At 56.5% G+C, this 11837-nt stretch overlaps 1 protein-coding gene across 2 annotated transcripts in view; it reads right to left on the bottom strand.

The window, feature by feature from the left end:
- Window positions 1–7075: 7075 nt before the first annotated feature.
- The window catches only part of DENND1B (DENN domain containing 1B), a 68408-nt gene continuing 63646 nt past the window's right edge, over window positions 7076–11837 (bottom strand). For both annotated transcript variants that reach the window (XM_084868562.1, XM_084868563.1), the window contains one exon: window positions 7076–11721. In XM_084868562.1, coding sequence (XP_084724688.1) covers window positions 11149–11721 — 573 coding nt within the window. In that variant the 3' untranslated portion in view covers window positions 7076–11148. The remainder of the gene's footprint in view (window positions 11722–11837) is intronic.

Here is an 11837-nt window from a genome sequence, read left to right as displayed (position 1 = left end):
CATAGGCCGAACGACAAACAGATGTCGTCCCGTCTGGAGGGGCTCCGAGAGGCAGCGACCCGTGGGCTCCTAGGGCCACGGTGGTGCTCGCCGTCCGCTCATTAGATCCGAGAGATGCCACGCCCGCGGCCTCTGCTTCACTTCCGTCTCTTTCTTTATTGTTTTCTTCCCCAAACTTGGAAGTTCATGAAGTTTTGTTGTGTTTTTTTAATATATGTGTATATATATATTCTATTTATTTATTTATTTATTTATTTATTTATTATATATATTTTATTGATTTTTTACAGAGAGGAAGGGAGAGGGATAGAGAGCTAGAAACGTCGATGAGAGAGAATCATCGACCAGCTGCCTCCTGCACACCCCCTCACCGGGGATGTGCCTGCAACCAAGGTCCATGTCCTTGACAGGAATCGAACCTGGGACCCTTCAGTCCCCAGACCGACGCTCTATCCACTGAGCCACACCGGTTTCGGCTTTTATTGATTTTTTTTTTTTTTACAGAGAGAAAGAGAGAGGGATAGAGAATTAAAAACATCGATGAGAGAGAAACATCGATCAGCTGCCTCTTGCTCACCTACTGGGGATGTGCCTGCAACCAACGTCCATGCCCTTGACCGGGATCGAACCCGGGACCCTTCGGTCTGCAGGCTGATGCTCTTTCCACTGAGCCACACTGGTTTGGGCTGCCCTCTTTTTTTTTTTTTTTTTTTTTTAAATCCTCACCCCAGGATATGTTCCCATTGATTTTTAGAGAGAGTGGAGCAAGAGGGAAAGACAGAGAGAGAAACATCGATGTGAGAGAAACACATCGATGGGTTACCTCCTGCATGCGCCCGGACCAGGGCCCGGGCCAGGGAGAAGAGCCTGCAACAGGGCACAGCCTTTTATTAAAACCCATTCCCTTCGTCCCACCGGATTCTATCTCACCATAAAGTGCTGCTTGGCCAAAACCGGTGTGGCTCAGTGGATAGAGCCTTGGCCTGCAGACTGAAGGGTCTCGGGTTCGATTCCGGTCAAGGGCATGTGCCTTGGTGGCGGGCACATCCCCAGTGGGGGGTGTGCAGGAGGCAGCTGATAGATGATTCTCTCTCATCGATGTTTCTAACTCTCTATCCCTCGCTCTTCCTCTCTGAAAAAAGTCAATAAAATATATATTTTTTTTTAAAGGGGGGGATGGCAGGGCCAGAGCAGGAGTCGTTCTCCCACTAGAGTTGGACTGCTGCCTGGGCCCCCCATATCACCAAGTTGAATGTCTTCAAGTCTCTTCGTGTGTGTGCGGCCCTTCTCCAGAGCCCGAACCCTGAACTGGAACCCTTTCCACGCTGGACGTGAACGAGATTCCTACAAGTTGATCTTCCTGACGCCTCTGTCCTTCAAGCCAGCCCCTCCTGGGCTCGAACGAGCTTGGCCTTGACGCCCACCCGTGAGCTCTCCCCCCCAAAGTGTTCTTGGACGCCACGAACGAGGCCAACAGCTTGTCCTTGAGGATGGCCGTCCCTGTTCTCTCTCCAGACCCTCCCTCCTGCCCCCTTCCCTACCCCCCATCACCCTCCACAGCCTGTGGGAATGAGAAGACAATGACCTTGACCTTCACGTAGCTCCTTGGGGAGTGAGAATGCTGGGGAGTGTCCTTGGACACCGCGGAGGGGGATTCTGGGCTGAAGAACGGCGGGAAGAGTCCGCGTGGACCTCTCTCATTGCTTATCTCGGTTCCCACAGAAGACGCTCTGGGACACGCAGGCCCAGAGAGGGCCCGCCCGCAAAGCACGAAGACACACAACCGTCGGGGTCAGAGGAGAGAGCGTTTCGAGAGCCAAGATGTCCCACGGGGAGACGCGGCTCGGAAACACGCCCAGCCGGACCTTGACCTTGCTTCTCGCTGCCTCTGGCTTCTCAGGCTCTCTTCCCACGGATGCTGATACCGATGCGGCCGCCGCCGTCGGAACAAAAGGAAACAGACCTGAACGCTTGCCTCACAGGACTGCCTGGAGTCCAGGCCGAGGTGGGTGGGCAAGCCGCGGCTCTCTGGCCCCTGGAGGGCGGCTCTTCCACCAGAGGCCACGGCCCGGGCGAGTCTGTGTGGAAGACGTGGCGTCCGGAGACGTTGAAGTGTGAAAACGTGTGGCTCTCCGGAGGCATGTCCGTCGATGTGCTGCTGATAGTTGGCTCTATGGACGGATGAGTTTGCCGACCCCTGTGCAGGCCGGTGGCTCTATCCACTGAGCCACACCGGCGAGGGCTAAGTACACCTTCTGGTTGCTCAGGTAGGATGACTTGCAAAAGCCAGATTTTTCCAAAAGCAAGTGGAATCAACTCTGGGGTGATTTGAAAATTCCCTCTTCCCCACCAAAGCCGGTGTGGCTCAGTGGTAGAGCGTCAGTCTGCGGACTGAAAGGTCCCAGGTTCGATTCCAGTCAAGGGCATGTACATTGGTTGCGGGCATATCGACCAGCTGCCTCTTGCACACTTCCTGCCGGGTGTGTGCAAGAGGCAGCTGGTCTATGTTTCTCTCTCATCGATGTTTCTAGCTCTCTATCTCTCTCCCTTCCTCTCTGTAAAAATAAATATATTAATTAATTAATTAATTAATATATATATATTAAATATATTTTATTGATTTTTTACAGAGAGGAGGAGAGAGGGATAGAGAGCTAGAAACGTCGATGAGAGCAAAACATCGACCAGCTACCTCTTGCACACCCCCTACCGGGGATGTGCCCGCAACCAATGTACATGCCCTTGACCGGAATCGAACCCAGGACCTTTCAGTCCGCAGACCGACGCTCTATCCACTGAGCCACACCGGTCTCAGCAATAATAAAATATATTTTTTTATAAAAAAAAAAAGAAAAAAAAGGAAAATTCCCTCTTCCCTCTGCAGACCCGGGGGCCCCCTTTGACAGCTGATGTCAGCCATGTTTCCTCCCCACCCCCAGGAGGTAACGGTCGCTTGCAGGGGCCGCTGGCTGAAGGCTCGGCTCCAGCTGGAAGGGCCTGGGTGGTGGGTGGGGCGGGGCCGAGATGAAGAGGGGGAAGGAGATCTCTCCCCAGAAAAGCAGCCGCTTCTCCAGCTGGGCCGCCCTCCTCTCCTTCGTTGGCGCGGGCTCCTGGGCGGGAGAGGGCGCTCTGGTTAGGTCTGCGCCGCCGGGCGGGGACCAGTGAGGGGCTGCCAGGCCCTGAGCCCTGGGTGGGCCGAGCGCTCAGCCATCCATCATCCCTCCCCCCGCCCGCCGCCCGGTCTGGCTCGGGGACGGCGGTCCAATGTGTTTGGATGTTATGGATGGACACTGGGGATGGTCCAGTGTTTCCTGGTCTCCCTGGCTGGCTTGGCTCAGTGGGTAGAGCGTCGGCCTGCGGACTGAAGGGTCCCGGGTCCGATTCCGGTCAAGGGCACGTGCCTGGGTTGTGGGCTCTGACTTCCAATGATCTACTTTTGCTTTGGGTTAAAACATGGGAGTCCAACCCTAGCCAGTTTGGCTCAGTGGATAGAGCCTCGGCCTGGGGACTGAAGGGTCCCGGGTTCGATTCCCGGTCAAGGGCGTGTACCTTGGTTGCGGGCACATTCTCAGTAGGGGGTGTGCAGGAGGCAGGTGACGGATGTTTCTCTCTCATCGATGTTTCTAACTCTCTGTCCCTCCCCCTTCCTCTCTGTGAAAAATCAATGAAATATATATATATTTTTAAAAAATATTTTTGTATTGATTTTATTTATTTTTTAAAAATATATATATATATTATTGATTTTTCACAGAGAGGAAGAGAGAGGGATAGAGAGTTAGAAACATCGATGAGAGAGAACCATCAATCAGCTGCCTCCTGCACACCCCCTACTGAGGATGTGCCCGCAACCAAGGTCCATGCCCTTGCCCGGAATCGAACCCGGGACCTTTCAGTCCGCAGGCCGACGCTCTATCCACTGAACCACACTGGTCCCGGCCCATGAAATATATTTTTTAAAAAGAGAAAGAAACACGGTTCTGAGACCTAAATTCTCTCTGCACCCCCTTCACCTCGCCAGGGGCCCAGGCCCCAGTGGTTTCTGGGACGCGGGCGGCCCTGGGCAGCAGTGCCTCCCAGGAGAAAATCAGCAGGTGCATATGGACGTGCTTCCTTCCCAGTAATCCCCTTCAGACATCCCATCCCGGCCCGAAGGTGCTGACGGCAGTCACACCACGCCGAGGCGGCGGCATCGGTTCCGGGACCTGCTGATGGAGTGAGAAGGGATCCATGGCAACGGGGCGGCGACGGGGACCGTTACCGCGTCTCGGCAGACCGCGCCGGGAAAGTGCTGAGCTCAGGAGGCCCGGTGCCAGCGCGGACCCTGGCAGCTGGCAGCGACGCGAGCCTGCGATCGCACGGCTGCGCCCGGACACCGAGCTGTGGGCCCGATACCCCGGGTCCCCGACACGGAGGCCGGGCCCCAGCTCCTGGCGGATCAGCGCCTGCCACGCGGTGTGAGATCCGCCGGGAAGCACGTGGCCAGCGCAGGCGTGAAATCTGCTGTGTTTAGTGCCCTGGTCTGCCAACGGCGGCTCTTTGGCCCCCGGAGGGCGGCTCTTCCACAGAACACCACGGCCCGGGCGAGTCTGTGTGGAAGATGTGGCGTTAGAAGATGCTTAAGTTTAGCCGAAACCGGTGTGGCTCAATGGATAGAGCGTCGGTCTGTGGACTGAAAGGTCCCAGGTTCTATTCCGGTCAAGGGCATGGACCTTGGTTATGGGCACATCCCCAGTAGGGAGTGTGCAGGAGGCAGCTGGTGGATGTTTCTCTCCCATCGATGTTTCTAACTCTCTATCCCTCTCCCTTCCTCTTTGTAAAAATCAATTAAAAAAAAAAATATATATATATATATATATATATATATATATATATATATATATATATATATATATATATTTAAGTTTAAGTTTAAAAAACGTGGCTCTTTAAGAAATGTCCATCGTGGTGCTGTTGGTATTTGGCTCTGCAGACTCATGAGTTTGCCGACCGCTGGTTCAGTTGTTTTGTTTCTCCACGGGCACGGGGGTGGTGTTCAAACCATAGGTGTGGCTCAGGGGTGGAGCATCAACCTAGGAACCAGGAGGTCAGGGTTCGATTCCCGGTCAGGGCACAGGCCCGGGTTGTGGGCTCCACCCCCATCAGGGGGTGACACAAGGCTGCTGATCAACAACTCTCTCTCATCACTGACATTTCTCTCTCTCCCTCTCCCTTCCTCTCTGAAATCAATAAAAATATATTACTCAAAGGGCAGGCATGGTGGTGGTGGTGGTGGTGGTGGTGAGGGGGGTCAATCGGGGAAAAAGGAGACATTCTTTAAACCATAAAAAATAAAATGATAAAATGAATAATAACCAACGCCCGCTCCCCCTCCCCCCATCCACACACACACACACACACACAAAGAAACAGACTCATAGGGCACATGCTTACCTCCTCTTTTATTTTATTTCATTTTTAAAAAAATATATATTATTGATTTTTTTTCTTTTTTTGATGGGGAAAAGCCGGTCTGTGGTGGGGGTCCCCCGGCCGCTCACGTGTGTCTCTCTCCCCCCCCCCCCCCCCCCCCCGAGAGCCTTGGGTGCGAGTGCGACCCCAGTAGGGGGTGTGCAGGAGGCAGCTGATGCCTGTTCCTCTCTCATCGATGTTGCTAACTCTCTCTTCCTCTCTGTAAAAAAAAAAAAATCAATAAAATATATATTTAAAATAATAAAAATAAACAGCGGGCACAGTCCTCTTGTGGCAAAACCACATGCACGTCCCAGCCTGGAGGGCAGAGCCCGCCCCCCACCGTGACAGCCAGCAGCTGTGGCTGTCCGCGTGCACCTGTGGTCCGAACACGTGGCCCCAGGTGCCTGAGTGACGTGGGCTGGATGGAGCTCAGGTGCATGGAATTGGGTGGATGAGAAACCCATGGTGTGCCTCGCAGCATCTGCTGTAAAATACACAGCTGGTAGTTGGTGGTGCTGTCGCTAGCTCTCCATCAGGGAGGACAGGGTCCCACCCGGACCCAGCTTTTATTTCTCTCGTCTGTCTTTTCTTCATCCTTCACCGCCCCCACTCCGGCTCACCGAATCTGGCTGAGCTAGTGTGGCACAGAAGGCGCCCTGGGCTGAGTGTCCACAGTCCCAGGGCTTGGCCTCACCTGCTTCCTGGAATCTGGCAGCAGCATCCATAAAGCTGTCAGCAGCACCTGACTGAGGACAGCTGCTTTCACACCCAGTCCCTGGGGCTTTGGATGCTAAACACGTGCAGTTGTGTCCCAGCTGGTGTGGCTCAGTGGATAGAGCGTCGGCCTGCGGACTGGAAGGGTCCCGGGTTTGATTCTGCTCAAGGGCACATGCCTGGGTTGTGGGCTCCATCCCAGGAGGGGGTGTGCAGGAGGCAGCCCATCCATGGTTCTCTCTCGTCATGGATGCATCTCTCTCTCTTTTCCTCTCCCTTCCCCTCTGAAATCAATATATTTAAACAAACAAAAACAAAAAACATGCAGTCACCCGGCCTGTGTGGCTCAGGGGTTGACCATCAACCTAGGAACCAGGAGGTCAGGGTTCGACTCCTGGTCATGCCCGGGTTTGCAGGCTCGATCCCCAGTGTGGGTCGTGCGGGGGCCAGCCGATCCATGATTCCCTCTCACCATGGATGCTTCTTTTTTTATTTAAAAAAAAATATATTTTTTTATTGATTTCAGAGAGGAAGGCAGAGAGAGAGAAAGAGAAATATTCACGATGAGAGAGACTCATGGATCGGCTGCCCCCTACACGCCCCACCCTGGAGATGGAGCCCACACCTCGGGCCTGTGCCCTGACCAGGGAATCGAACCATGACCTCCTGGTTCCTAGGCCGACACTCCACCACGGAGCCACGCCAGCCACGCCTGAGACACTTAGGAGCACTCTGTGTGCCTGTCCCACGACTGTAGACCCTCACCCTCTGAGGTGACCCCCACGCACCTGGATGACGTAGGCTTGTGTCTGCAGGGAAGCGAAGCTGGGACCTCCCCTCGGTCCCCGACAGAAACCACGGGGTCACCTGCCCGCTGACGAGAGAAGAGCCACACACCGCCACGCGGGGAGGTCGGCTATCCAACCGATTTTATTTCATCGCTGCATTGTCGGGCACTTTACGGTAATGCATAGTCCATCCCACGTTCCTATTTGCATACATTTGTTGTTGTTTAAAGATTCCCCTCCCCACACACCGTCCTTGTCCACACCAGGTTCTCCCGGGGGTAGCAGTCAGCCTTTGAGATGAATCCCACTGCAGCCACCGGGGTGCGAGCACCGTGGAGCCCGCCCCCGCACCCTCGAGGTGTGTTTCTCCCGACGCCTGGCCCCGTGGCCCGCCGAGGGCTCCGTCCTCCTACACAGCTACTGCGCTAACGCGAACGAAATGAACCAGACGGGCAAGTTCCACCCGGGAACCTCTCGGGTACCGTGTCTGCAGACAGAGAAGCTCAGTCTCGCCCGCCCATGGCCTGCCTGCCTGCCTGCGGGGTGAGTACCGGAAGAACCACAGAACATTCCAGAAAGCTCGCGTCTGGCATCCGATGGTGAAACGGGCCGCACGTCCAGCACGTAGTGGGGGAGGGATGTTCCCTGCAGGAGGCCGGCCGAGGGGCGTGGTACCCTGAGGATGCACCCGGCCTCTTGGGTCCTATTCTCGGCGCCAGGGGACCCATCGGAGACCCATCTGTCCGTGACCCTCCTGGGCCCTTCTTGAGGGACATGGACAGCTGCCCCCCACGGAGGACGGGAGCTACGCGGACCGAGAGACAGAGGGGCGGTCTCACAGCACAGAGGTATCCGATGGTGAGGCTCCCTTCACCCCACAGCATCCGACGGGGCCGCCGCTCAGGACCTGGTTTCACTTTGATTTTTGTTGTTGTTTTTTTGTAGTTTTTTTTTTTTTTTTTTTTTGCTTTTTGGTAGATTTGCATATTGTATCCCGGGCTACAGAATTCCCACAGTGCTTTTCCTGCAGGATTCAAGTATCCTAAAAGGTAGAAGCCTCGAGAAGCTGGGAGGTAAACCACACACACACACACACACACACACACAATGAACTTCATTTCACGGGCGGTCCCACGTTTCGGGCCATGCCCTGAAGGATGTGGCCGTCCACGGCCGTGGGCCTCGCCGGACCAATGCCCCTTCGGCTGGCGTGGTGTGGCGTGGGCGGGGCCACGTGGAACCGACACACGGTGCCGTGTCCGTGTCCGTGAGAACCACAGCGCGGCCGCCACGCCCCGAAGGCTGAGGATTCGTCTTCTCGCAGACGGATGGCCGCTGAGGCAGTTTGGTGATGACGCCCTGTCTGTGATTATTTTTAAATACACACACACACACACACACACACACACACACACACGTCTCCTGCCAACGTACAGAAACATGAACACATTTCTTTTTTCTTCCCCTAAAGAAAAAAAATAAAAATCACCCAGGGCGTTGCTACATACAGTCTCACACAAATACTGAGCCACACCGTCTTAAGGCGCCTGCCCCCAGGAGCAGATGTGCACACGTGTCTGGACGCAAGGACGCAAAAGAAACCATATTGCACAAAATCCTACTGGTTTTTTTTTCCTCTTCAACATGACGTACCCTTCTTCCTACGCACACAGAATTCTCTAGAACAAATCAAGGTGCACATCAAAACCACCCTCTCTCTCTCACACACACAGGCTTGAAGACACAGACCACTGAGCGGAGGGTGGGGTGTCCCCCTGGGGTAGACCCCCCCCCCCCCCACAGTATTGACCCGTTTTGAAAGAACTCCTTCCTCATGTCATGAAGCGCTTTGGAGAAATTAGATTTGGAGACTGAAGTTCTGAAACTTGTGTCCCCACCGACCAATCTCTGCCCCGAACCAAGGTCTCTCATGCGAACCTGAACGGCGTTGGCATCCGAAAATGTATCCACAAGAGTGGATTCCCCACGCACCCCCCTGAAAATCCCAAATTTTCTAGCAAAGAAGGAGGAAGAGCTACGGATGTTGACAATATTCACAGTGTTCTCCCCTGGCCCAGAACCCCAACTTCCTCTGCCTGTCTGAGACACCCCCTGATTCACCCCAACCCCGTATCCTATCAGGGAGTTAGCACTCAGTGCAAGAGAAACACCTGCCACCGACAGTCTTCATTGAAAAGGGAGGGGGATGGGAGCCGGGCTGGCCCGGCTCCGGGGCTGAGCGTCGACCTAGGAACCAGGAGGTCAGGGTTCGATTCCCGGTCAGGGCACAGGCCCGGGTTGGGGGCTCCATCCCCAGGGTGGGGCGTGCAGGAGGCAGCCGATCCGTGATTCTCTCTCCTCAGGGATGTCTCTCTCTCTCTCTCTCTCCCTTCTTCTCTAAAATCAATAAAAAATAGACTTAAACAAAATAAAAAGTACCCTGTTTCCCCGAAAATAAGACAGTGTCTTATATTAATTTTTTTCTCCCAAAGTTGCGCTAGGTCTTATTTTCAGGGGATGTCTTATCTTTCCATGCGCTAGGTCTTGTTTTCGGAGGATGTCTTATTTTCGGGGAAACACGGTAGGTACCTCAGGTAGCAGCATTATTCTAGATCCTTCATATATCATTACAGAGAGAGTTCGTGACCTTAGCAATGGCACTGCGGTTCTGAGACAGAGCAAGGGTCAGGTAGAGCAGCTTGAAAAGGCTTTCTTTGTTTGGTATTAGGATCTTGGGTTCACAACGTCTAAGCAGAATGTATTATTATTATTAATTGTTACTATTATTATTATTACTATTATTGATATTCGCCGGCTCCTTCCAACCGGCTCCTTCCCCGCAGGGACCACGCCCATCCGCCTCCTTTCCCTCCATCCTCCTCCGACGTCGCCCCCTGCCTCCGTCCAGGCCAGGCCGAGGCGTCCATGGCCACCCGCTGGGCGAACGGGTCATCCGTGTTCCGTCAGAACGGTGCCCGTGCCCTGATCGGGGTGCTTTCCTAAAACACGCGAAAGGCGGCCCCCATCCCGCCACTCACACGCGTCGCCATGCTACTTCATACACCCTCACGCCAAGCCATGGCTGCGGAGTTCACACCCTGCTCTCCTGTCTCCCGCTGTGCCCGGTATCCCAGCTCAGGGTGAAGGATGCAGGCTTGGAGTAAGGGGGGGCCGGAGGGAGTTCTGGGGAGAACCCCGAATCTGTGGAGAGCCCGTCTCCCTCGCGGACACAAGTCTCTCTGCCGGACAGACAGGCGTGAGGTCTTCACCCACGTGGAACCCCAGCGGCGGGGGAGTTTGCAGACGGCTGGCTTCGCTGGGACGGGGCAGAGCAGCAGCCGGGCAGACGAAGACACTTCTGCACGCGCGGGCCTCACGCTGACGTCTCTGCATCCCCCCGTTTCAATGGGGTGACACGGGGGCGCCCGCTCCCAGCCTTGGGGTGACTTCCCAGGACAGCTCGGACGGCGCTGGGTTTTGCTTTTGTTTGGGATGCGGACTCCGCAGGGTCAGTAAGGCACGGATCCAGCTGGGAAGGCCTTGAGGGAAACGGTACCCGGGATGGGGCCGGGCAGCTGTCACAGCCACGCCGGGGAGCGGATCTGAGGAGACGGGACCCCCCGAGGAGCCGAGGACGGAGCCAGGACCGCAGGGAGGGCTCATGCTTGCCCGCGGGCGGTGGGAGGTTAAGGCAGCGGTGGGTCCGGAGTCCCAGCCGCTCGGGGCGGGGGAGCTCGGAGAAGAGCGTTGCCCCCGGGATCGGCTCCTGCTCCGCCGTCGGACACGCGTGTGGAGCCGCGACGGGGTCCTGTGCAAGGCTTCTCGGCACGCACATCCTCAGTTTAAATAAAACGCGGGCGGTAAGCACCAATCCTGGGACGTCACATGTCCGGTATATAGACTCTCTCCACACACGCACACACACGCACACGCACACGCACACGCACACGCCTAGTACCTGATTGAAGGGCACAGGAGAGGAAGTAGCTTTTGCCCCGAAAGACCGACGGGTCACACAGACCCCCCCGGCCCTCCTCCTCCGGGCGATGTCTCCCACGGAAACGAGAATGTCTACACAACCGTGAGCGTCGCCGTGCCTACACGTGACCGTTTACCGCTCGGGGTTCCGTGGGGGACCCTCCAGGGGACCCTCCAGGGTCCCCGGAGACAAGTGGACGCCCGAGGCCGGCCCTCAGTTCTCGACGGAGGAGGAGGAGGAGCAGGAGGAGGAGGAGGCCTGGTTCCCACGCCTGCCTCCCCCGGTGGCCACGTTCCCGTCCGGCTGGGAGGCGGGCGTGGGGTCGGGACACGGAGCCTCCCGGACGCCCGGCCCGGCCCTCTCCCAGGGGACCGAGGAGGACGGCCGGCGCCCCAGGAGGCTGGGCACCAGCAGGTCGGTGTCCGGGGCCTGGGTTTGTGTTTCCTCCCGGTCTGAGTCCCCGTCTTCTGCCTGGACGGCCAGGTCTGGAGGAGGAGGAGCCCGAGGGACAGCCGGCTCCGAGGGGGCGGCCGGCGGAGGCGGGGGGTCCGCCCCGGGGCGGCCGCTCCGGGGGTCCCCGTCCGGGGACCGGGCGCCGTTCTCCTCCTTCAGGCTGCAGAGCGGGGGGCCCGGGGCACAGCTGGAGCTCGCCCGCTTCCGGGGGGACGGGGGCAGGTGCCGGCCGTGGAGGGCGCAGTCGTCCTGGCCGCGGTGCCAGGCACCCTGGTCCCCGGAGCCGCCGCAGAGCACCGCCAGGTTGTCCTCGCTGGGCGCGCTGGGCTTGTTCTGCGGGAGGAGACAGACAGACAGACAGACAGCCCGGTCAGGAGCGTCGTGGACAGAATGACGGCATCGTCGCGTTAGCAGCCCTCATGATTGTATTTGGTTAGGACACGATATGT

This window comes from Pipistrellus hanaki (genome assembly GCF_964339955.1).
Source record: "Pipistrellus hanaki genome assembly, chromosome: 20".
Classification (NCBI taxonomy): domain Eukaryota; kingdom Metazoa; phylum Chordata; class Mammalia; order Chiroptera; family Vespertilionidae; genus Pipistrellus; species Pipistrellus hanaki.
This window is presented reverse-complemented; position numbering and strand designations above follow the sequence as displayed.